Genomic DNA, 23,034 nt, shown 5'->3' with positions numbered 1-23,034 from the left:
AAAATAAAAAAAAGAACGATCCTAATATCCATACAAAGGGTCCAGAGTCCGGGAAATGGTAGATGCCCCTGCTGACTAAGACCTCGAGAGGAGAGATCAAGTTCAAACATCCAACGCGCTCTCACCGCCAGAGTCTGCGATAGCTTCCTTTTTTGACCCCCAATTTCATTCCTTTTTTTTGGTCTTCGGAGTCTAGTAAGTGACCTGCAACTCACATCCCCTTCTTCCTTCCTACCTGCCCGGTCCAATCATTTCTCGTCTTGAGATCGTGCTGACCCAACCCCTCCAAAGGACCTCTACCCCACCGATCACAACTTGCTCATATCCCCCTCCATTATTCGATACTGCCCTGCAGCCGCCCTGGCACCCCTTATCCGATCCAGGCGGTTCCCCCATCAATACCCACCCTCGACGCTCGTGTCTTAAAACCCTATCCCGTCATCAGAGGCGACATCGCCAGCCTTCGCCGGGATGTCGATTTCGGTACAAGAGCTGGACAACACGGTCCGAGCTTTGTTTGAAGGCAAAGGTGCCGTGGTAAGTTGTACCAGTCTACTCCACACCGCTGGGATTGCAAGATTTTGAGATGCTCCATCCCTCGGTGAAGCTTGGGGGCACAACACTGACAGGACATCTAGCAAAACCAAGCACAGCAGACTTTGACCGAAGTAAGCACGCGCAGCTCCTCTGGAACCTAGGAATTGAAAAACTAATCATTCCCCGTTTCTTTTCAGTTCAAGCAAAATCCCGATGCCTGGGTCACCGTGGGCAACATCCTCCAAGAGGCTTCATACCTTCAAACTAAATGTGTGTTTTTGAGTCTTTGGCAACTTGCTCCTATGCCCTTTGAATGCCTTCAAATACCCCGAAAGGATTTGCTAACCTCGATAGACATTGCCCTCCAGGTCTTGGACAATGTGATCATGACCCGGTGGAAGGTCCTACCACGAGACCAATGCCAGGGTAAGTACGACAATGATTTGGTTTCGTTTTCCATACTCAACTTCTTCGTAGGTATTCGCAATTTCATTGTGAGATTTATTCTCGAGAACTCCGAATCCGAAGAGAAGATCCAATCGGAGCGCCCTCTGTTGAACAAGCTCAATCTCGTCCTCGTCTCCATTCTGAAGCAAGAATGGCCGCACAACTGGCCCACCTTCATTAACGAGATCATTTCCTCGTGTCATGCTAGCCTTTCGATCTGTGAAAACAACATGACAATTCTCCGTCTGTTGTCTGAGGAAGTCTTTGACTTTTCGCAAGATCAAATGACCTCTGTCAAGGCACGGAACTTGAAGACCTCGATGACATCCGAATTCGCCTCTATCTTCCAACTGTGCTCCGAAGTTCTCAACACTGCGAATCAGCCCAGTTTGGTGAAAGCGACTCTCGAGACTCTCCTGCGATTTTTGAACTGGATCCCGTTAGGCTACATTTTCGAAACCCCTATCATCAACACTCTCCTCACCCGGTTCCTCGGAGAACCCGAGTTCCGAAACGTGACTTTGAAGTGTTTGACTGAGATTGGTGGCTTGCAAATCGGCACTCCCTACAATTATGACGAACGATTGGTGCACATGTTCACCGAGACCCTGACCACCGTTTCTAACGTCATTCCTCTCTCCCTGGACTTGAAGCAGACATATGCTATGAGCAATGGAAGAGACCAAGAGTTTGTATCAAACTTGGCTTTGTTCCTCTCCAGCTTTTTCAGTGCTCACCTCGATGTATGATCATCCTTTTCTCCCACGCCTTGCCCCTTGTGTTTTCTTTTGTTTGCTGTTGTTGTTGCTGTTGTTGTTGTTTTTTGAAATGGCTTTTGCTGACTTGGTACTTCCTTTTCTAGCTTATCGAAAAGTTGCCCAACCAAGACTATCTCACGCACGCACATTTCTATCTGATTCGGATCAGCCAGATCGATGATCGGGAGGTGTTTAAGATTTGCTTGGACTACTGGACAAGGCTGGTGCAAGAACTTTACGAAGAGATGCAGCAGCTCCCAATTACAGACATCAACCCGCTGGTATCCATGAGCGTTAGTGGGCTGGCGAACGGTGGCGCCCCCAACCCCACTACCCTAGCGAACTACCCCTTGCGCAAGCACAAGTACGAGACCGTGTTAACAAACCTTCGCACCGTGATGATCGAGAAGATGGTCCGTCCAGAAGAGGTCTTGGTCGTTGAAAACGACGAGGGTGAAATTGTACGCGAGTTCGTCAAGGAAAGCGATACCATCCAACTTTACAAGACGATACGCGAGTGCTTAGTCTACCTGACCCATCTCGATGTGGTTGATACGGAGACCATCATGATTGACAAACTCGCCAAGCAAGTTGATGGAAGTGAATGGTCGTGGGTGAACTGCAACACGCTGTGCTGGGCTATCGGTTCTATCTCTGGAGCCATGAATGAGGAAACCGAGAAACGGTTCCTGGTAACCGTAATCAAGGATCTCCTTGGCCTCACAGAGCAGAAGCGTGGAAAGGACAACAAAGCCGTGGTGGCGAGTAACATCATGTACATTGTGGGACAATATCCCCGGTTCTTGAAGGCCCACTGGAAGTTCCTGAAGACGGTCGTCAATAAGCTCTTCGAGTTTATGCACGAAACACACGAAGGTGTCCAAGACATGGCTTGTGACACGTTCATCAAGATCGCTAACAAGTGCAGACGGCATTTCGTGGCACTCCAGCCCGGTGAAAGTGAACCTTTTATTGAAGAAATTGTCCGAAATATGAGAAAGATCACCATGGATCTCTCACCGCAACAGATCCATACTTTCTACGAAGCCTGTGGCTACATGATCTCAGCCCAGGGCCAAAAGGGTCTCCAAGACCGCTTGACCGAGAACTTGATGGCTCTCCCTAACACCGCCTGGGATCAGATTATCGCCGAGGCAAACCAAAACCCGGCGATTCTTCAAGACGCCAACACCATCAAGATCGTCGGAAACATCATGAAGACTAATGTCGCGGCTTGCTCCTCAATTGGCACCTACTTTTACTCTCAGATTGGCCGAATCTATCACGACATGTTGAATATGTACCGTGCTGCTAGCCAACTGATTAATGATGCTGTTGCGAGTGATGGTAATGAATCCGATTTGCCGTTGATGAACAGCCCGAACTTTTGTTTACTGACACACAAACAGGAGCCATCGCACCGAAAACCCCCAAGGTCCGAGGACTTCGGACCATCAAGAAAGAAATCTTGAAGCTCATCGATACCTATGTGGATAAATCAGACGACCTTGAGATGGTCAATGCCAGCATGGTACCGCCGCTCATGGAGGCTGTACTGATTGATTATGCCCGGAACGTCCCCGATGCACGCGAGGCTGAGGTCTTAAATGCCATGACTACGATAATCCACAAGCTTCACGTAAGTCCCTGATCCCTGCTGCTGTGTTGCGCTAGGCGATTGGACCTTTTGGCACATCTGCGTACGTGCACCCTGCTAACGAGGCAATTAGAACCTGATGGAGGATAAGATCCCAGCTATCATGGACAGTGTTTTCAACTGCACTCTTGAGATGATCAATAAGGATTTCCACGAATACCCTGAGCACCGGGTCGAGTTCTTCAAATTGCTTCAAGCTGTGAATCTATACTGCTTCCAGGCACTCCTGAAGCTCGATGCTGCGCAGTTCAAGTTTGTTATCGATTCATGCATGTGGGCCTCGAAGCATGACAACCGCGAAGTCGAGAACACCGGCCTTACAATGTGTCTGGAGCTGATGAACAACATGGCGGAAACTGATCAGCAAACCTCGAGCATTTTCTTCCGCGAGTTCTATATTCCAATTCTTCAGGACGTCTTCTTTGTCCTGACGGATAGTGACCATAAGGCTGGTAAGTAATTTCCTTGATGTCCTCGACATGAAGCAATAAGCTTACAATGTGATATTTTAGGATTCAAATCCCAAGCCATGCTTTTGTCGCGCATGTTCTACTTCGTGGAGTCCGGCAAGATCCAGGAGCCCATCTATTCCCCCGATCAAGCCCCGGCTGGAACTTCAAACAAGGAGTTCTTGCAGGAGCACATCGCAAATCTGCTCAAGAATGCATTTAGTAATCTTCAGGAGTAAGCTTACTCCCCCGTCAGTTGAAAACCATGCTAGACCATACTGACTTTTCCCCTCCCAGAGCCCAAATCAAGCAGTTTGTTCTTGGACTGTTTGCATACACCGATGACCTGAACAAATTCAAGACTCACCTTCGTGACTTCTTGATTTCTCTGAAAGAGTTCTCCGATGATAACGCGGAGCTGTATGCGGAAGAACGGGAACAGGCGGTACGTGACGCCCAAGTCGCTGAACGCGACCGAGCCATGAAGGTCGGAGGTCTGTTGAAGCCATCGGAAATGGACCAGGAGGATGAGCTATGACTGGATCAAGAACTGCGCACCGAGTTTGTTGCTGCCTCTATTGGTCCCCCTCGACATGAGCAAGAAACAAGGTTGACCTCCCGCGATGACGGCCTTGATGGCTGGTCCTTCTACGAGCTCTAGGTTATGGGAAGCCATGTGTCACTGCAACATAGGATCGCTCTGGAAAGATGTGTGTGAATCTATTCTTTTATCTTTTCTTTTTATCCCCCCTTGGTTGGCTATCGGACATGTGAGATAGACCTATTCCCTGGCTGAGCGGGTTCTTTGAGGTTGGTGCATCACAGCTCTCTTCACGGAACGGATCTTACCCTTTTCATCCTACGTGTACCTCGCCCATCCGAGGCGCGATCTTGTTCGATAGCCTTTGAAAGTCAAATGATCAAAAAAAAAATTCTCCAATTCAAAGATGTGAAGTGGACCATTCGTAAATTTTAGACCAAGAGATTTGATGAGATGAGACTTGGGGCAGGCTGAGTCTTATGTTGTTGAGCCTTTATACCAGATAGTAGATACACATCAATGCCTAGCTAAGTTGATTTGATGCAGGCCTATATATGGCGGCAGGTATGCTGAATCACTGCCCTGGTGGGCATCGGGAGATCCGACCAAAGGCGGTGAACCCTTATCGATTGCATCATCAAAAGTAGCCAAAATGATCGTTGCATTCTCCTCTCTGACCTGACTCGACTCTATCCCCATCACAATGTCTCGAACACGCCAGCCAGCGTCAAATTCATTTCAAACCGCCACAGAGACTGCACAAGACTCCTTAACAGCCCGCATTCCCGCTACCCTCAGATTACGAGCAGAGGAAGCACCAACTGACACCAGCGAAGAAACATCATCTTCTCGGCGAATCAGATGGAGTGAAGATGTGGTCGACAATGAGGGCCTGGGTAAAAAGAGCTCAAAAGGTATCTTTCTATTGCTCTCAATTACCCCCTCATGATTCCTCGCATTGGCAACAATCTAACCGCCACCAGTATGCTGCATCTACCACAAAGCCCGGCCAGTAGGAGAAAGTAGCTCAGAAGAGTCCTCATCTAGTTCATCGGAGAGTGACAGTGAGAGTGAAGATGATCGTCGCACTGCCAGAGTCAACCGGGCCCGCCACACACACTCACACAATGGAGCGCACGGCGATCACACGTCCCACCCTGATGAAGGGTGTCGCCCCGAGGACCACAGATCTAAGCCGAAAACCAAGCGCAGAAAGCCGAGTCCAAATGCATACGAGAAGATGCCTAAGCCGTCCAAGAATCAAAATCAAAATCAAATCCATGCGCGGGGTACTTGACCTGCTTTTTGAGGCCAGTGGGGGAGTTAATTGTCTATGTGGCGAGACAATGCATGACAAGGCAACGACATGGGAACTAGGCAAACCCTGAGGCTTGGATTTGGGGCCTGATTCACAGTCGTACAAATCACCCCGGCTGGGGTCGTATATTGTACCTTTTCCATTGGTGAGTTGTGAAGGACCTAGATCTATGCGCGGCATGTATGACATTTGTACGACGCTTGGATAGAGACATCTCATCCGGTGGCGTGCAGAAAAATGTACAATGGCATGATCAAGGAGCCAAGTGAAGGACATGCCCAATCCGTCGATGACGCGCTGCGTGTGACGCGGTTGAATGGGCCTTAAAAGGGCTACTTGGCCTACTTGAAACATGTACAGTGAGGTAGATAAGATAATGAAATTTGTATTGAGAAGATCGGAATCGCAGTGGGGGGGTATCTGAAACATAACTGCAGCCCGGTCCGGTCTATAATGATTGTACATAGGCGAAGGATAGAAAAATCCTGTTTCTGCAAGCGCTAAAATGAAAATCACACCATCATGCTTTTTCTCCTTGCAGCAACGCGTTGGCCACGTCTGACTTGACTCAAGTCCATTGTAGAACCGTTTGGTCCTGGTCCAAATGAGTCTTCATCTTCTAGAGGGTCGCCGATTGGAGATTGTAGTTCAGCCTGGTCGACCTCGTATTGTGCCATGTTTGCGGTTGTACTTCTGGGGTTTGACGAGTGACGTCGAGTCTGACGCCTCGAACCCAATGATTCTTGAGATACTTGGGCAGAGATATCTGCGAGACTGTCCTCGATTTCTTTTTTGATATTAGAGCTTGGGTCCCCGGAGTTGTTGTCGTCCTTTGGAGCCGACGACACCTTACGCTTTCTCCGGGAGACCATTGCTAGCAGCTGTTCTGAAGATCCATCCACGGAGAACAGATCCGAGCTCTGGGTGGCAAGAGTGAAATCAGCAGGGAGACTGCCATGAGGCTGGGTGTGGCCACCCTCTCCGCCGTCCAAACTTTCCCGACCTGCCTGGAAACTGGAAGACCTTCGTGATCCAAGTGCAACAGCATCGATCATTTCCTTGGTAGGACGGCGCATCTTGTCCCGTAGGTTAGGCTCTGCATAGCTAACCACAGCTCCACGACGTCGGGAAGGGCGAGTCGCAGACTCTCCTTCTGTATTCATTGCATTCGGGTGAGGTGATAGTGCTGGCTGGTGTGAAGCTGACTCTTCCAGCTGGGGAGGGGCAGGGCGGCTGCTGCGTTTTTCTTTGCTTGAAGGGGCGATTCTGGCCAGACGCGGCTTTTGGGTGACAGTCTTCCCACCAATATTTTCGACATCCTTGACTTTCTGTGGCGAATTCTTATTTTCATCACCCTTCGTAGAGCTTTGTAGAAGCTTAGAGTCCTGGTATGAGGACATGCGAGCCTTCTTTGGGGAGCCTAGATTGGAATTCGCACTTTCTGTGCCGGTTGTTAGCTATATTGAGGGGATGGAATTACAATGTAGCAGGACATACTTGGTTCGAGGACCTTCCGCATCGACAGTACCGGGGGTTTTGAACCTCTTGTTAATTCAACATGGCTCTTGGTGGGCGATTGGCTTCGCTGTGTATCTTCGAATGGATTCGTTTGCCTTTTTGGGCTCTGAGTGGGCCGGGTGAATTGGAATTCATCGTCATCGACATTAAGATTGGACGTGAACTGGTCATCGTCTTCGGGTATGTATTTGCGTTTCGTTGAGCCCGATACTGCGTGTTGTCTTGTATCAACAGGTGGGCTTGGTTGCCGGCCTGTTGGCGCGGGGCTAATCTCAGGCGCAATAATCGAACTGGACTTCTTTTTCTTTCTGCGTGTCTCGAGAGTCGGTGGAAGTAAAGACTCGGGTTCCTCGGGCATGTCGTTGTTAATTTGACTCCTGAATATTGATTCTGGTGGCGATGGACTTGAATGTTCGATGGATGCATCTCCTTCCCCGGGCATAAAGCTGAATTGCGGGGGAGAATCTAAAATGCTGTGATCGCTGTGAGACAGGCTGTCGAGCTCTTGGGGCCTACAGAGGGTGTTAGTAACCAAGAAGTGGCCTGAGCATCTTTGAGGGTGCTCACTCCAAAGTCCGCCGAGGGTAATATTTGTCCTCAACGATAGCAGGAAGCCTTCCATCTTCGCCTCCCACCATTTCTTCTGTCCTCGGTCTCGACTCTGCTTGCTTGGGACGATCAAACTCTTGGTCACAAAGCTTGCCCACCTTTCGGGGTAAGGAGCCCAAATCTGCTGCCAAATTGCTCAACTCGGCTAGTTTGGCATCCAATTTGGATTTGATGTCGTAGATTCCATTGTGCAGCAGCTTCCCTGCTTCCAGTCTTTCGGTTTCCTGGGTGAGATTGATAACCTGTTTTCGAAGCGACACATTCTCCGAAAGCAGATGCGATACCTCTGACTCTAGGCTCCGAATACGAAGAGACTGCAAGGAATTCACCCTTGCGATCTCACGGTTTTGTCGCACAAATCGTCGTTTCACTGAATATGAAAACAAAGGATAAATGTCAACTGCTAGTTCAAATCTTGTCATGTGGTATATTGTGTGAACTTACAGGCATCAATGGATTCAGCAGGAGCCGGGTAGTCATTCAACCGAGCCATGGTGTGCAGGTCGGGAGCAGCACCCACTGCGTAGTAAGAAATAAAAGACAATCCTAGTGTGTAGATGAAATGAACCTGAACTTGATAGTACGTCCACAGATCACACACCAGGAAATGACTGTGGGTGTGGAGGGGGTCAAGTTGAGGGAACACAAAGAGAGAAGGTAAACAGCGACGGATGCCAAGCCCATGTTGACGTTTGTCCACTTTGGGCTTGGCCTGGATGAGTCAGCTGTACCGATGGCTTCGTCCCCAGGTACGGGGAGAAGTTGGAGAGACTTCTTCATCCCCCTCTACCTTGTACCTGCTTCTTCTACAGTTTCATCATGGCATACTCCTCACGACCAACTTCAATGCTTCCAGGTGCTGGCTCATCTATCCGCTCCAGTTCACAATCGCATCAATCTTCGGCGCTATCGGCCCGCATTGCAGCTAAAAAGGCCGAGCTAGAGAATTTGCGACAACTACGTGATCTCAGTGGAACCTTGGCGATTCAGATGCAAGCTTTGGATAACAAGATCTCAACTCTGAAAGATGGCACCGAAGGTTGTCCCATTATCTCACACATCCCTTGATTCGGCTTGCGCTAACTGTACCTGAAGCTGTTGCCTGCGTGCTTTCCAACTGGGATAACGTTCTTAGGGCCATCACTCTCGCCTCGAGTCAGTCTTCTTTCTCCCCCGATATTATTCTCGATACTGATTTTTTTTTTTCTCGATGTAATAGGCAAAGCAGGCGGACTTTACGAACCTCAGTCGGATAGTAAGAATGTGGCGAACCCGCGTAATCTCCCATCCACGCTGGTTCGCATTCCAGCTGAGCCACATGAGAAAACTGGCGAGTGAATCAGGGCCAGTGACGTACTCCGTATTTTCTTGAGGACTTCCAGCTGAAACACCCTGATCTTCATTAATGGGACGTTGGGACCATTTATTGGCTCAATATATCCGGGCTTATCTTGCCCATGTTATCGGGCAGACAATGATGCATATTATGAGAATGCAGAAGTATTTGACTCTCATATCGACACCAATCAAAACCCAAGCGAACGACGAATTTCCAGCCTATCATGGGGGACAGTCGGGCATCGGGTGACCTGTTGCCATCAGAAGATCTCGAAAAGACTCGCGATCATTCCCCTTTTTCTTCGCAGTGAAGATGATTGGTGAGCTCGATCAGTGGAGGAATTAGCGCGGGAAATTCATATCCAGTTCGAGGTTCCTGCAGATTTGCAACTGATTTACACGTAAATTATACATAACATATGTATATATCTATGTATATATTATATTGAGACATATACCGTCAAACCCATATTACCATTACCCTTCCGAATCTTGTATCTCTGTATCTCTGTATATGTATAGCTGTAATGTATATATTTTGATTAAGCGCCCTAAGCACAACAATTCCCTGGACTTTTGCGCGATTATCTTTCCCCGCAACGGCTTGAACATCTAAATGGCATGATGGCTGACTTCTTTTTATTTGAATTTTTTTTTCTTATATACTCTTTCCCTGGACTATTACCTGGCTAAAAACTTCTCCCACAATGACTGAATGGTCTTTGGATTTCTGCCTGGTCTGTGATCGTCAGACCTTGGGTGCTCCCTACTGCTCCCAAACGTGCCGTCTAGCGGAACTAGACGAGATATCTGGAACACGAAGATCGAGTACGGCATCTACACATTGGTCGGAAATCAAAGCCCAAGTCGCCAATACAGACCTATCGGTCTCCTCATCCCAAACCTCCCTCTCGTCACTAAAGAGCAATCCATCGAATGTGGCCGACCGACTCCAAGATGAATTACGGGATTATGCATCTTGCTTTGACCAAGTGCGCGACCTGAAACGACGTATGACGACCACCTAATGTCAATTCTCGAAAATTGTTTGGACGTCACAGATACATGATAATTTGCATGGAAATCAGGTGTTGGAAAAAGATAAACTGTGGTTTTGTTTCTTTACTGTCTTCGTGAACTTATACCCCCCTCAACTGTTATCTATATCACTGGAGTTGGATGTCATGGGTTGTCTACCAGATTGCCTATTAATGAATTTTGGACATTGGAAACATGTAATACATCTTCAATAACTTCAATCGTAAAGAAAATCATTCCGAGAGCCCAAGCTTGGGGTATACATGACTTGGGAAAGTCCCCACGACACCTTAAGGTGTGTCCTGACTCAACCGGGGAGGAACCACGCCTCATTCCCTTGACACCAGCTGTATGGATCCGAGATACAAGCGCAAGCTCGAGTCCAAGACTGCCAGAAAATCAACCCATCAACCCTCGACGTATTTGCCTCTGTGCAGAAGTTTACCTTCCCAATCTGATTAGACCAAGTGGCACCATTCACTGCGCAAGGACTTTCGACAGAACCTTCTCATTTTTCGGTACAAAACGGACTTTATACTTTTGAGGAATGGCCACCAAGCTTGTCGGATCCGAGTTGCCCCGTAGAGGATGGCAGTCTGTCTGGTCATGTGGTTCGAGGCGGAAGCTGTTGAGGGTGCGGATGAAGACGAGGTAAAGCTCACGATTGGCCAAGAGCGAACCGGCGCACATCCGGTAGCCCATACCATATGTGAAGAGAGGCGCGTCGGGCTGCTCGAGCCAACGCTCGGGACGGAACTCATCCGGGTCAGTCCACACATCGGGATCTATGAAAAATTAGATGTCTCTTCTAATTCTATTGGATGTCAAGACTCACCCATGTTGCATGCCCAAGCATTCAAAAAGAACACGGTACCCTTAGGAATAACGATTCCCTTATAGGTGATATCCTTGATCGAGGTGCGAGGAAGTGCCAATCGCAGCACGGTGAAGAACCTAAGGACATTGTGGTTTAGTTCAAACGTTCCTCCATGGTTCACTGGCAAAACCCGAACATACCGAAGACATTCCTTGACCAGGGCTACAATATAAGCACACTTCTGATCATCGTCAGCCGAGCACATGGGCTCATCCTCGCCATACATCTCCCGAATGGCCTTGGCTGCCCGATCCTGGATATCGGGACGCTGAGCCAGCAACCCCAGACTCCATGCGACCAAAGTGGTGACAGTATCAAGACCACCAGAAAGCATAGTCAAACTGATCGACGTCAACTCCTCACTATTGAGCTTCGCCTCCTTATCCAGGATAACATTAGCTTGGATACAAGGCTTATGCGTCCCCTTTGCCATGCGATCATCCAAGTCCCTATTGAGCGCACCGAGATACTTATCGCGACGAATTCTCATCTCGGCAGCTTTCTTTGAGTTGGAGCTAAACGGATTCAACCGCAGAAGAGGGATATAATCTTGCAGGTTTCCGGTGGTACTTCGGAACCGACTGATTTCTTCTTCCACCTCGGTGATTTCATCAAACAAGTCCTCTTCTTGGGATGCGATACGCACGCCCCAGTTGAGAGTCAACGCCAGACTCAAGCTCAGTCGCTGGATCATGGGCATAGGGTCGACGGGTGTCTTCCCGTTGTTTCCATATCTGTGCAGCTCTTCCACAAAGGCTTTGGACTCGATGTCTAGGTGTGACACGTACGTATCAACAGAGGGGCGGTTGAGAGCCGACGCGGCGCCCTTTCTGCGTCTCTTCAGGGACTCACTGTAGGGCGAGGTACCGATGGTCGTTCCAGCGGTATTGGAAACAATCTAACCGAGATGATCATCAGTGTCGGTGATACAAGACAAAAAGAAAAGAAAAGAAAAAGAAAGGGGAAAAAGAGAACAGTCAGCTACATGGCATAACTCCGATAACGAACCTTGTGGAAAGTATAAGTCTCAGGTCTGGAGCTCAATGCCTGCGCATTTTGACTGAAAAGCACCTTTGCCGACGCAGCAGAGTTGACCACGACGACAGGGATATTTCCCAGCTGGATCTGATAAACGGGGCCATGCTTTTTCGACCAGAGGCGATACTGTTCCGCGGCATTTGTGCGAATCTGCGCCAGGTTTCCGATCAACGGCAATCCGCGCGGGCCCTTCATACCCTTTACGCGGGCGGCATCTCGGATGAATTCATTAAGAATGACATAGAGGATGGGAACGAAGAGGGCTGCGGCGGCTATCGAGTGATAGGGATATTGAATCACGCTACCTTGTAACGATGCCAGGACAGCGGCGATGGCCATGGCGGAAATGGATGGACTTTTTGGCAAGACTATACAAACATAACTAGCACGTAAGTAACCTACCAGAGGGGGATATATATAAGTCGAGGCAGATTACAGTCTTAAGGGTCCACCAAATGGAACATTTCCGTGTTGTCAAGGCCATTCAAGCCGCGATGATTCCATGTCTTTTTTACCCCACATTACCCCAGTATTGCCAGGTCGTTTGCCAGGTCTCGTAGACTGGCGATGTACATACTCAGCCGAGGATGTTCCGCACCGCGGAATTATTCCCGCTTAGTGCACTGAGGTGAACATTGGGAATTGTGCATGATGTTATGCGACATATTATGTAATTATGCTATGCACATTAATTAGTTAGTTAGTTAGTTAGTTAGTTAACTAGTTACCTATTATCTCTGATTGACACATGTTCTCTGCAACAGATGTCCTCAGGATGATATCAATGTATCAATGCCCCTATTTGATGAACTTTTGATCTTCAAAAGTATCTTTCTTACCCAATCTCTGGTGTGTTGCATCAAGAAACGCTTTTTTTTTAATGAAGCTAGTATACTTCTATAATGGTTCATAGTACATATGTATAATATCGAGACCAGGATAAGGGACTAGTGAAGATCATATCCACCTGCGCAAGGACTTAGTTATTTTTAAGATTTTCTAGAAAGAAGAGCCTCATTCAAGTCCATATTTCATGAATCTTCTACGGCAAAGACCGATGATAACATTCTTGACCAAAACAGGAATTCTCTCCAGTGGACCAGTGGGGGCCATCAAGACAGGATAAGGATATATGTACATCGTGCCCCGTCCTCCGTTCACAAGGGGAATTGAACAATTCTAGTGGAGTAGATCCAAACAAGGCGTTCATAACGGGGCCCCCCCTGGGCCGGCTGGGGCAATATGGCAGTCTGTGACTGGTCCATATTCATGGAGCTTCCCGGTCAGGTGGCCGCGAAGAGATTGATCGAGTCCAGACCCTTTGAGGTAGATCTGCGGTCCCGAAGATCAAAACGCGGCCTGGAATGGACTGACCGCATGCAGAATCGGCTTCCCGATATGCCGGAATGCATTTTGATCCTTAACCAAACCATTGGGAGAAACCGAAGAGGATGCTGACGGGTAATTCAAGGAAATTTCTTCGCGTCATGTGTCGGAGTAGAGATCCGGATGGGAAAGTTCCCACTTGAAGCCAATTGGTGGAATGGGAAAAGAAGAGGCGCATGGGAACGTAGCCCATATCCACTGCCAAGATGCTCCAATCGCCATGACGCAGAGAGCTCTGTACTCGTGACACCCCTACATTCGTAGTGGAAGGTGTAGCGATCAGGTATCGAGTACCTCAGGGAGAGATTATCGCAAATCTTGCCTTTTCAGAGATAGATAATATCCAAGTTTATAGTTAAAAATAAGAGAGGAAAAAAAAAAAGGGAAATTCTCATAGCTCCTGGGTCTTCCCGCCTTTCGTCTTTCTTCCCTTCGGTACCTCTCAACTTCTCAATCCTCTCCTCTCCTCTCTTCTCCCAATTTTCTCCTGTCTCTCTCCTTTGGCACATATTTCATCACCCCCCCAAAAACATTGGCACATTTGAACATTTAAACATATCACATATATTTGAAACCTGCAAATAATGGCCGCTCGGCACTCGCGCAAGCTCTTGAGACCTCTCCTCTACACATCCGCGGCCGCCGCTGCAGGAGCAGGTGTTCTCTACATTTCTTACCGTCCGCGAAATATTCCGGGCCTTGAAGCTCCCGCCGTTCCCCCACCAGGTTATCGTGAAGGCAAGCTGGTCCCACCCAGTTTCCCTTCAATTAAGTCCCGCCTCGAACAGATTCAGGACCTCAAGCGCAGTGAGGACGAGGAAGAATATGATCTGCTTATCATTGGCGCTGGAGCTACTGGAGCTGGTATCGCACTAGATGCCGCCACCCGAGGCCTAAAGGTCGCGGTGGTGGAGAGAGATGACTTCAGTGCGGGTACCAGTAGTAAGAGTACGAAGCTGGTACACGGTGGTGTCCGTTACCTCGAAAAAGCCTTTTGGGAATTGGATTACAACCAGTCAGTTTTCACAGTCGTCTCTATTTTTTTTCCCCTCCTCTTCTCTTCTTGGAAATCTTTCGGGTCAAAATCACCGCATACTTGGATCTCCCTGCTAACAATCGCACCGCAGATACGCGCTGGTCAAGGAGGCTCTCAGAGAGCGCAAATATTTCTTAAACACAGCTCCTCATTTGTCGTCATGGCTGCCAATCATGGTACCTGTTCAGAAATGGTGGCAGGCTCCCTATTTCTGGGCCGGCACCAAGGCCTATGACTTCTTGGCTGGTTCCGAGGGCATTGAGACCTCGTACTTCCTGACCAAGAGTAAGGCCATTGATGCATTCCCCATGTTGAAGCGTGACAACATTATTGGAGCAATGGTCTACTATGGTGAGTGAACGATCTTGCAAAGCAACGAATTTAGGCTAATTTCCGACTGAAGATGGTGCACACAACGACTCCCGCATGAACGTCTCCCTCGCCATGACTGCTGCACTCTACGGTACCACCGTTGTGAACCACTTGGAGGTCACCGGACTGAACAAGGATGCGTCGGGCAAGCTGTGCGGTGCGCGCGCCAAGGACATCATTGCAGAGAAAGATGGCCAGGCCGCCAAGGAGTTCAACATTCGTGCCAAGGGTATCATCAACGCCACTGGTCCCTTCTGTGATTCCATCCGCAAGATGGATGAGCCCAGTGTCAAGGAGATTGTGGCCCCCAGTGCTGGTGTCCACATCATCCTGCCTGGCTATTTCAGCCCCTCAAACATGGGTCTAATCGATCCTTCCACATCGGATGGACGTGTGATCTTCTTCTTGCCATGGCAGGGTAACACCATCGCTGGTACCACTGACCAGCCTTGTGAGATTGAGGCCCAGCCCCAGCCCACTGAGAAGGATATCAACTGGATCCTCTCAGAAATTCGTGGCTACATCGCCCCCGATATCACCGTGGATCGAAGCGATGTCCTTGCTGCCTGGTCTGGTATTCGCCCCCTGGTGCGCGATCCCAAGGTGAAGAACTCGGAGGCTCTTGTCCGAAATCACCTGGTGACCGTCTCTCCGTCGGGACTGTTGACTTGCGCCGGCGGTAAGTGGACTACTTACCGCCAGATGGCCGAGGAGGCCGTAGACGAGGCGATTGACGTGTTTAAGCTCAAGCCTCGCCATCTTACTAGCCTTCCCGACATCAGTGGTGTCGGCGGCAGTGGCCTGGTTGCTGACGGTGCCGTTCTCGACGGTAGCTGCCAGACCCACCAGGTGCGCCTCATCGGCGCCCACGGTTTCTCCAAGACTCTCTTCATCAACCTTATCCAGCACTTTGGTCTTGAGACCGATGTGGCCAAGCACCTCACTGAGTCCTACGGTGACCGCTCATGGCAGGTCGCTGCCTTGTCTTCCCCTACCAGTGAACGTTTCCCTGTGCGCGGCTGTCGCATCTCCCCCATGTACCCCTTCGTTGATGGCGAGATCCGCTACGCCGTCCGTCACGAGTATGCTCAGACTGCCGTCGACGTGATCGCCCGTCGCACTCGTCTGGCTTTCCTGAACGCCGAGGCCGCCCTCGAGGCCCTTCCCACCGTGATTGACACCATGGGCGAGGAATTGGAGTGGACTACCGCCCGCAAAGATCTCGAGTGGAAGGAATCCTTGACTTACCTCTCATCAATGGGTCTGCCCAAGAACTTCATGGGCCTCTCCCGCAGTGATGTCCAGAGCGGTCGTGTTAAGCAGGTTGATGATGCCGAGCGTGCGACTTTCTCTCGTAACGGTATGCTTTGAAATTCTACACAATATCGAACACAGTGCTGACCATCCCAGAACCTCCCGCAGACATGATTGAGAGTGACGTGCGTGCTATTACTCCTGCTCCTGCATCAACAGTCACGCTCAATTAGGTGTGTGTTATATATAGAGCGGGCTTGTATAAATAGAAGCGTTTTCTTTTCCCTTATTCTTCTAATATTCGATTTTCCGTGATACTTTCAACTAGGTGACTTTGAAAGATATCTCAAATCTCTGAAAACATGACGCTTTTCAAAAAGGAATCCCCCCAAAAATAGAGACCGTTCGGAAAGTGCTACCCACTGAGTTTGCTAGTAGTTTCAAGTTTTTCGGATTTCTCGGTTTTCCCCTGTTGTCATTTTGTCAGTCACACATAATGAAGCCAAATCAATCTGATGTTGACCTTTCACTGGGCTCTGAAAAGCACGTGGATTCAGAGAAAGATTCTGTACCAAAGCCTGAGATAGAGGAACAGGATCCATTTGGAGATGAAAGCCAAACTGGCGTGAAGTACAAGACCATGGCGTGGTGGTGAGTGTTTCCTTCTTTCACAGGCAGAGTGAAACTCATCCTTTCAACAGGCAAGCTGGGATGAGTAAGTCTAAATGTCTTACATATTGCCCAGCTTTCTCTAACCGACCTGGCCAGTCATGATTGCGGAGACCATCTCCCTTGGTATTCTCGCCCTGCCCAAAGCGCTTGCGATATTAGGTCTTGTTCCGTACGATCTCTTCCCCATCCACTGCAACAGCAGAGCTAACCTGGTTATCCAGCGGCATCCTAGCCATTCTTGGGGTTGGAATTATCTCGACCTATACTGCGTATACCATTGGGCAATTCAAATGCCGCCATGTGCAAGTACACAGCATGGCTGATGCTGGTGATCTGGTGATGGGAAGGCTCGGACGGAGTACACTAGACGTGGGCCAGATCATCTTTTTTGTGTTGGTGATGGGGAGCCATGTCCTCACTTTTTCGATCATGATGAATGTCCTCACCGGACATTCGTCTTGCACCATTATCTTCTCGGTTATCGGTCTAATCGCCTCCTTCACGTTGACCCTTCCACGGCGACTCGAAAGGCTTTCTCACATCTCGTCCGTGAGCTTTGTCAGTATTGTCGGAGCGGTCCTGACTGGTATGATTGGGGTCACCCTTGTCAGGGACGGACCGGTGCATGTCCCGGCCTTTTCAACTCCGCCAAAAGTGCATGATGCGTGCCTTGCTATTGCAAACATCATCTTTGCGTACGCAGGACATGTTGCATTCTTCACCCTTTTCTCTGAGCTCAAGGAGCTCAAGGACTTCCCAAAGGCTCTGGCGCTTCTGCAGATGAGTGAAATGATCTTGTATACGGTGGCTGCTATTGTGATATATGCCTATATTGGACCGACGGTTAACTCACCTGCTCTCAATTCTGCAGGGCAATTGTTCCGCAAGGTTTCTTATGGAATTGCTATACCTACGGTACGTACCTTTCTGCAGATTTTTTTTCGCATAGGAGCTAAGCAGTAGGTAGATTGTGATCGGGGGTGTGGTGAACGCCCATGTTGCTGTCAAGTTCATTTATGTTCGTGTGTTTCGAGGTACCACCTCAATGCATAGCCAGTCATTCATGGCGCGGTTAGTGTGGGCTATGATATGTGCAGCACTTTGGATCTTGTCGTGGGTTATCGCCGAGGGAATACCGATCTTCAACGATGTGCTAGGGCTTGCGGTTTGTGCACCTTGTCTGACCATGGCCCTAGCCCGCAAGTTCTAATGATTCCTACTAGAGCTCCTTATTTGCTAGTTGGTTCTCGTTTGGGTTACCTGGGCTGTTTTGGCTCTACTTGAACCGGAGCTGTTGGTTCCTGACCCGGCAGCAGAAGGTACTGTTCTGCTTCAATGTCTTTCTGATATTACTTGGATTCCTTATCGTGAGTTGCGCTCTACTTTGATATGCTGGATTGAATTAACTTAGGTTGCCAGTGCATTGTCGGGTTGTATTCGTCTATTCGGTCGATTTTTCACAACCTTCGCGAGGGTGTTGGGGGAGGCAGCTTCTCATGTGCTGATAACTCCCTATACTGAGGCAGTCTCACGGCTACAGAAAATCTGATTTGGTTTTGGGGGGGGGGGGGGGTCAATGGGCACTGACACTTGGGGCACACAGGATTAGCGCGGTTGGAGACACGAGGAACATCAGTCGCAGAGAACTATCCAGCTGCATTGCATATGAATAAATTGGATTCTCCTGCACGGTCTTTCTTGTATAGACGACGCACGCATCATTAAGCCTCTGCGGCTGCTCCTATGTAACGACCAAATGGACATGTGCCATATATCAGGGATTCCCCTGGGGCAACGTATAGTTCGGAAATGGCAGGGAAGATGAATGACGACACCTATTGGACAGGGATGATGGGCGCGGAGAAAGAATACGACTCGATTTCACTCGTCCAATTTGTCTTCAAGAATCATGGCCCCTAAGGCTCAATGTAACATCTTTACCCGAGATAGTATGAACACACGAGATAGTATCTGGTAATACCCCTGTTGTCACGTGATCTTGCTAAAATCACTGAGGGCTCAGGTTGGCTATGCAAAGTATACAATGTATACAATTTGTATATATATGTACGGAGTACATATATGTTGATACGGGCCTCCAATGTCAGCTTACGTCATTATCATTAGGAAACACTGAAGCCGTTTAGGGGCCTACAAAAGAATGATTTTCTCTTTTAAAAAAAGCCGAGGGACTTAAAATAGGGGGGGCGGCAAGGGAAAGCCAAGAACATATGTGGATATATGGAAAGGTAGACACTAACAGCGGGCTAACAGTGGCTCAGGCGCACTAATGAATGACTCGCAGCCGGGTGATACCCCTGGGGCCTCGGGGAATTGGCTGCAGCTAGTAATGTCACCTAGCCGTTAGTGACACCATATGGCCTAAACTACCTAATCTGGCTAATATATAGAGATGAATGAAAATAAAAAACAGTCAAAGCGGGGTGAGAGAGATATATATATTATAACCCGGTAGCTAACTAGTAAATATAGTAAAATATCCGCCTAATCTCTAATGAGTTATTTTAACTAGATTATACATATGTATAGATATATATATATATATATATCTATTTTCTAAGCCCATTACGTTCTCCCATAGATTGGGTTCCCCTCTTTTTCCTATTTTTTCCCTTTTTTTTTTCTTTTTTTGTTTTTGCGTAGAAGCCCGACGCATGTACGGTGTCCCAATCCAGACAGGGATCATGGCCACACTTATTCCCTGTACAATATCGCAGAGGCCAGAATGAACAGACATGCATGCCGTCATCACACCATTTTCTCTAGAACTGAGAAGGGTGTGACCAGGAAAATCGGTTGGATTTGCTGGATCTGCCGTATATTCAAAGCCACTTAGACTGGATCCAATCCCATTGACCTTTGAGGCAAATCCCGAGTCCATCACTTTCTCGTCTTGGACTGTCGAGGGACCCTCTTCATGTTCGCACAGATTTCACATGGGAAGCGAAGCGAGATATCCCAGGATCTGACTCTGGTTTCGGTGTTGGCTCTATAATTTCAGGTCCGCTCGAAGCTGGGATGGCATAGGTTAACAGTACCAGTACCAGTACCAACACCAGCATGTACTATGCAAGTATAATGAGATTGAGGTAGTAGGCCCCGTGATGCAGGGCATTGGGCACCCTCGAACCCACACCCTGTACCGCGCCAGTTTCAGAGACATCTTGCGGAACCCCGGGAAAGAAAATGGACCCTCTTGGCCAGTGCAGACATCATGTACCGATAACCAGAAAACTCAAGGCTAGTTGGCAACGCCATCGCAATTTGAGGCTCCTTGGTAATTGTTCCAGAAACGGGCCACAGCTCTCTGGGCGACAGGCGAACCACGGTAGCGCGTGGCAAGGAAGTAATTAAAGAGGGCGAACTCGTCTGGCGTGAGTACGTAGCTATCCGGTTGGGCCTGTATGCGATTCCAGAGTTCGGTGATCGCAGCCTCCAGGACGGCGGCGGATTGGGCATTCACGGGGCCATCTTCGCTCTCTCGAGCGTGTTCTAGAGCCTGACGAATCTCCGGCCAGCTTCTAGATAGAGGAGTATTGGACATATTGTCAGAGAAGGTAGATAGTATTCAGCAAGGGATGCGGGTGTGCTGTATTTGAGAAGTGAAGAAGATAGAATTCACAATTGAGGGTTTTATTTAGGGGGGAGGGAAACTTGAGAGAAAAGGGAAGATGTGCGCGAGGGCTTGACGCAAGCGAAAAAGGTTTCAGACCAACTAGAATGTGGAAGAGATGAGTGCATAAGACTAAACAAGAAAATCCGAATGTTTTTTTTTTTTTTTTTCAATTAAATAGGAACAGGTGTGGAGCAACGGGAGAGGGAGGGACGGAGGGGGGGGAAACCGGCTCAGGTCCGACTATGTTCATAAGTGTGACATCCGATAGCAAGGTAATAAGCTGTGAGGGTTCAGGAACGAGACTTTCCTCGGATGGAGTCAACAGATACCTTGAGTAAGTAGGACTCTTCCAATTAGAGGCCAAGATGACTTGAATGGGACCATTGGATATCCCCCCCAAAGGAGACACATCAGGAGTTGTAGTTTGCCGCTTGACACAACGGTTTCTCGGCCAATTTTAATGCTCCGGCTAGGATCGAACTAAACCGTCTAAGAAGACGAGACGGTGGAGAAACCGTTTCGAAGGCTATGATGATTCGTCGATGGGTTATAGGGTTCAAGGGTCGAGGTCGCTTACAGCCGTAGGCTGTGAGGACCAATGGCGGTTGGAGGAAAAGGGCATTAATGGGCCCCAGAGTAATGTCCGATGCATATCAAGTGGAACTTGTTGCGGTCCTTCCGGTCTGAGGCTCATGGGACTTGGATATCCGAAGTACATATTCCAATCATTGCCGAGCTCGATATAAACCCTGCCTTGGCGTGTTTCTTTCCTAGGTTTCCTGTGATTAATTTCCGAATTTTCAAATTGGTGAAGTGCTCTCGGCCGATGATTTCACGCTTCGGCCTTTTCTTTTCTTTTTTGGAACGGTAATGGTTCACGCCGACATACTCCGTACTCTTCTCCGAGACAGTCCTTTTCGTCACGGAATTGGACTGTTGATCTCAGGGGTTGTTTCTCCGAAACTCAAACGTTCTCGCTAATATCAACATTGCTGGTCATCCTCTCTCCCATGCGGTCCACATCATCACATTCTGTAACGAACTCCGAGGTCACACCCGGACCTTTGCTTTTTTTTTTTCCTTGTTTTTCTTTCGCCTATTGACCTCTTTCGAAGCAAGGTGTCGCAGATATGAAATGACAAACTTGATGCAGATGCGTTTTGGCGGCACAGGCCGTTGTGTCGGACCAGCTGAATTAGGCCGTTCAATATAATCGCCAGTTTCTTCAAAGATGTCGAGCTTGAGGAACTCGTGAATCCTGGGATATGATTATCTCAAAGCCAGAAGAAGTGCAAGGCCTTGGATGTCGATGGATTCTGGACCAAACATGGCCGATACCCGAGAGTATGCATTTGCTAGTCAACTCCAGAATGGGCCAGATATTCTCAGAGGATCAGAGTCCAAGAGTCAGCGAGTCAAAGGGTCAGAGAAACAGAGAAACAAGGAATCAGACAGTCAAGTCCCAGAGGCAAAGAATCAGAGAAGGAAGAGACGGAAAAGGTGAAAAGTGGGAAGTGCCTGGAAAACGGTCTAACACGGTCCACACACGCAACTCTAAATGTCCCAGGGCCTCCCCTGTCTCACCTTTCTCCATTTAACCTCTTCTCTCTCTGTCTCTCTGTCTCTCCCTTCTCTCTTCTCTCTTTCTTCTTTCTCTATCTTTACACTCTGAGCTCTGGAGTAGGGAACCTATCTTCTGGCTGATGATACTCTGGGGTGACTGGAACAATTGCCTAGTCTCAACCTAGAGGGCATGGTGTTCTTGACTTTCTGCAGTCTGAGACTTCCCTTGACCAAGTCATTCCACACAATCCAACCCTGTTCGCTAATATCAAATTACCAACCTCAATAGGACCCTCCCAAGACTCATGACCTTTACTGAGCTTGAATTACACCCCGTAATCCTCACTACAAAGTACAACAATTGTGCCTACTATGTCAAGTGCAGGAGGTCGCAAAGTGCCAGACCTGCATCTGTGATGGGAGAAGCCTGTCAAATCATATCCGAGCTAAAATCGCCTACAATGGGATTAGCGAAGAGACGGCACCGCTGTCACTTTGGAACTGATAAGTACCGGAGCAGGAACCTTTCCCGAGCCAGTGTCTCGGTGAGAACAGCGTCGGTTGAGCAAGATCATCTTAGAACGGCACTGTCACTACACGCCATGGGATTATTGAGTAATTGTGTTAAATGATTTATGGATGTGGTAGTAGTTACTGCGGAAGCCAATATAGTTGTATCATTTGCCTTACGTCAATGGCTCAAATCCGTCCTTGTGTGTAATTGTTGCTTGACTCTGCTGATGGTTGACTCTGCTGTTAGCTGTTCTATTGAATGCTTAAGCTACTAAATCCTAGATACACACATAAGTGCAGTTTCCGTGCATAGAAATCAGCTTTATCAACAAGTATCAAATGTGAGGGCTTCCCTCCGACATCTCGTGTGATTGAAGTTTTTATACGCCATATTAAAATGGACAAAAACAATACCTTATACAGTGTACTCGGTCTCTTTCTCTTACTTTTTATATGAGCAATCACTCCACTTGTCG

At 48.5% G+C, this 23,034-nt stretch overlaps 9 protein-coding genes across 9 annotated transcripts; 5 read left to right on the top strand and 4 right to left on the bottom strand.

The window, feature by feature from the left end:
* Nucleotides 1–416: 416 nt before the first annotated feature.
* N7500_008869 (exportin CRM1) lies at nucleotides 417–4,386 on the top strand (the record flags this gene model as incomplete). The annotated part of the gene is made up of 10 exons (XM_056680013.1): nucleotides 417–537; nucleotides 639–668; nucleotides 735–807; nucleotides 892–963; nucleotides 1,015–1,727; nucleotides 1,847–3,089; nucleotides 3,152–3,381; nucleotides 3,473–3,851; nucleotides 3,912–4,083; nucleotides 4,146–4,386. The coding sequence occupies exons 1-10, from the start codon at nucleotides 472–474 to the stop codon at nucleotides 4,384–4,386; spliced, it is 3,219 nt and encodes a 1,072-aa protein (XP_056530385.1). The 5' UTR covers nucleotides 417–471.
* A 706-nt stretch (nucleotides 4,387–5,092) lies between these two features.
* N7500_008868 (PPP1R11/YPI1 family protein) lies at nucleotides 5,093–5,686 on the top strand (the record flags this gene model as incomplete). The annotated part of the gene is made up of 2 exons (XM_056680012.1): nucleotides 5,093–5,303; nucleotides 5,373–5,686. 2 exons carry the CDS (start codon nucleotides 5,093–5,095, stop codon nucleotides 5,684–5,686), a joined length of 525 nt encoding a protein of 174 aa, XP_056530384.1.
* Nucleotides 5,687–6,219: 533 nt separating this feature from the next.
* On the bottom strand, nucleotides 6,220–8,327 carry N7500_008867 (shugoshin family protein; the record flags this gene model as incomplete). Its single annotated transcript, XM_056680011.1, has 4 exons — nucleotides 6,220–7,148; nucleotides 7,205–7,737; nucleotides 7,793–8,204; nucleotides 8,279–8,327. 4 exons carry the CDS (start codon nucleotides 8,325–8,327, stop codon nucleotides 6,220–6,222), a joined length of 1,923 nt encoding a protein of 640 aa, XP_056530383.1.
* Nucleotides 8,328–8,653: 326 nt separating this feature from the next.
* N7500_008866 (DASH complex subunit DAD2) lies at nucleotides 8,654–9,172 on the top strand (the record flags this gene model as incomplete). Its single annotated transcript, XM_056680010.1, has 2 exons — nucleotides 8,654–8,873; nucleotides 9,054–9,172. 2 exons carry the CDS (start codon nucleotides 8,654–8,656, stop codon nucleotides 9,170–9,172), a joined length of 339 nt encoding a protein of 112 aa, XP_056530382.1.
* Nucleotides 9,173–9,879: 707 nt separating this feature from the next.
* On the top strand, nucleotides 9,880–10,200 carry N7500_008865 (uncharacterized protein; the record flags this gene model as incomplete). The annotated part of the gene is made up of 1 exon (XM_056680009.1): nucleotides 9,880–10,200. The coding sequence occupies one exon, from the start codon at nucleotides 9,880–9,882 to the stop codon at nucleotides 10,198–10,200; it is 321 nt and encodes a 106-aa protein (XP_056530381.1).
* Nucleotides 10,201–10,687: 487 nt separating this feature from the next.
* On the bottom strand, nucleotides 10,688–12,464 carry N7500_008864 (cytochrome P450; the record flags this gene model as incomplete). The annotated part of the gene is made up of 4 exons (XM_056680008.1): nucleotides 10,688–10,995; nucleotides 11,046–11,164; nucleotides 11,228–11,985; nucleotides 12,096–12,464. The coding sequence occupies 4 exons, from the start codon at nucleotides 12,462–12,464 to the stop codon at nucleotides 10,688–10,690; spliced, it is 1,554 nt and encodes a 517-aa protein (XP_056530380.1).
* Nucleotides 12,465–13,139: 675 nt separating this feature from the next.
* N7500_008863 (uncharacterized protein) lies at nucleotides 13,140–13,390 on the bottom strand (the record flags this gene model as incomplete). The annotated part of the gene is made up of 2 exons (XM_056680007.1): nucleotides 13,140–13,304; nucleotides 13,325–13,390. 2 exons carry the CDS (start codon nucleotides 13,388–13,390, stop codon nucleotides 13,140–13,142), a joined length of 231 nt encoding a protein of 76 aa, XP_056530379.1.
* Nucleotides 13,391–14,095: 705 nt separating this feature from the next.
* N7500_008862 (glycerol-3-phosphate dehydrogenase GUT2) lies at nucleotides 14,096–18,366 on the top strand (the record flags this gene model as incomplete). Its single annotated transcript, XM_056680006.1, has 10 exons — nucleotides 14,096–14,526; nucleotides 14,639–14,898; nucleotides 14,951–16,279; nucleotides 16,572–16,824; nucleotides 16,848–16,888; nucleotides 16,942–17,014; nucleotides 17,067–17,760; nucleotides 17,813–18,010; nucleotides 18,086–18,212; nucleotides 18,257–18,366. The coding sequence occupies 10 exons, from the start codon at nucleotides 14,096–14,098 to the stop codon at nucleotides 18,364–18,366; spliced, it is 3,516 nt and encodes a 1,171-aa protein (XP_056530378.1).
* Nucleotides 18,367–20,107: 1,741 nt separating this feature from the next.
* On the bottom strand, nucleotides 20,108–20,410 carry N7500_008861 (uncharacterized protein; the record flags this gene model as incomplete). Its single annotated transcript, XM_056680005.1, has 1 exon — nucleotides 20,108–20,410. One exon carries the CDS (start codon nucleotides 20,408–20,410, stop codon nucleotides 20,108–20,110), a length of 303 nt encoding a protein of 100 aa, XP_056530377.1.
* Nucleotides 20,411–23,034: the final 2,624 nt, after the last annotated feature.

This window comes from Penicillium coprophilum, assembly GCF_028826855.1.
Source record: "Penicillium coprophilum strain IBT 35676 chromosome Unknown utg000005l_segment0_segment0, whole genome shotgun sequence".
In the NCBI taxonomy this organism is placed as follows: domain Eukaryota; kingdom Fungi; phylum Ascomycota; class Eurotiomycetes; order Eurotiales; family Aspergillaceae; genus Penicillium; species Penicillium coprophilum.
This window is presented reverse-complemented; position numbering and strand designations above follow the sequence as displayed.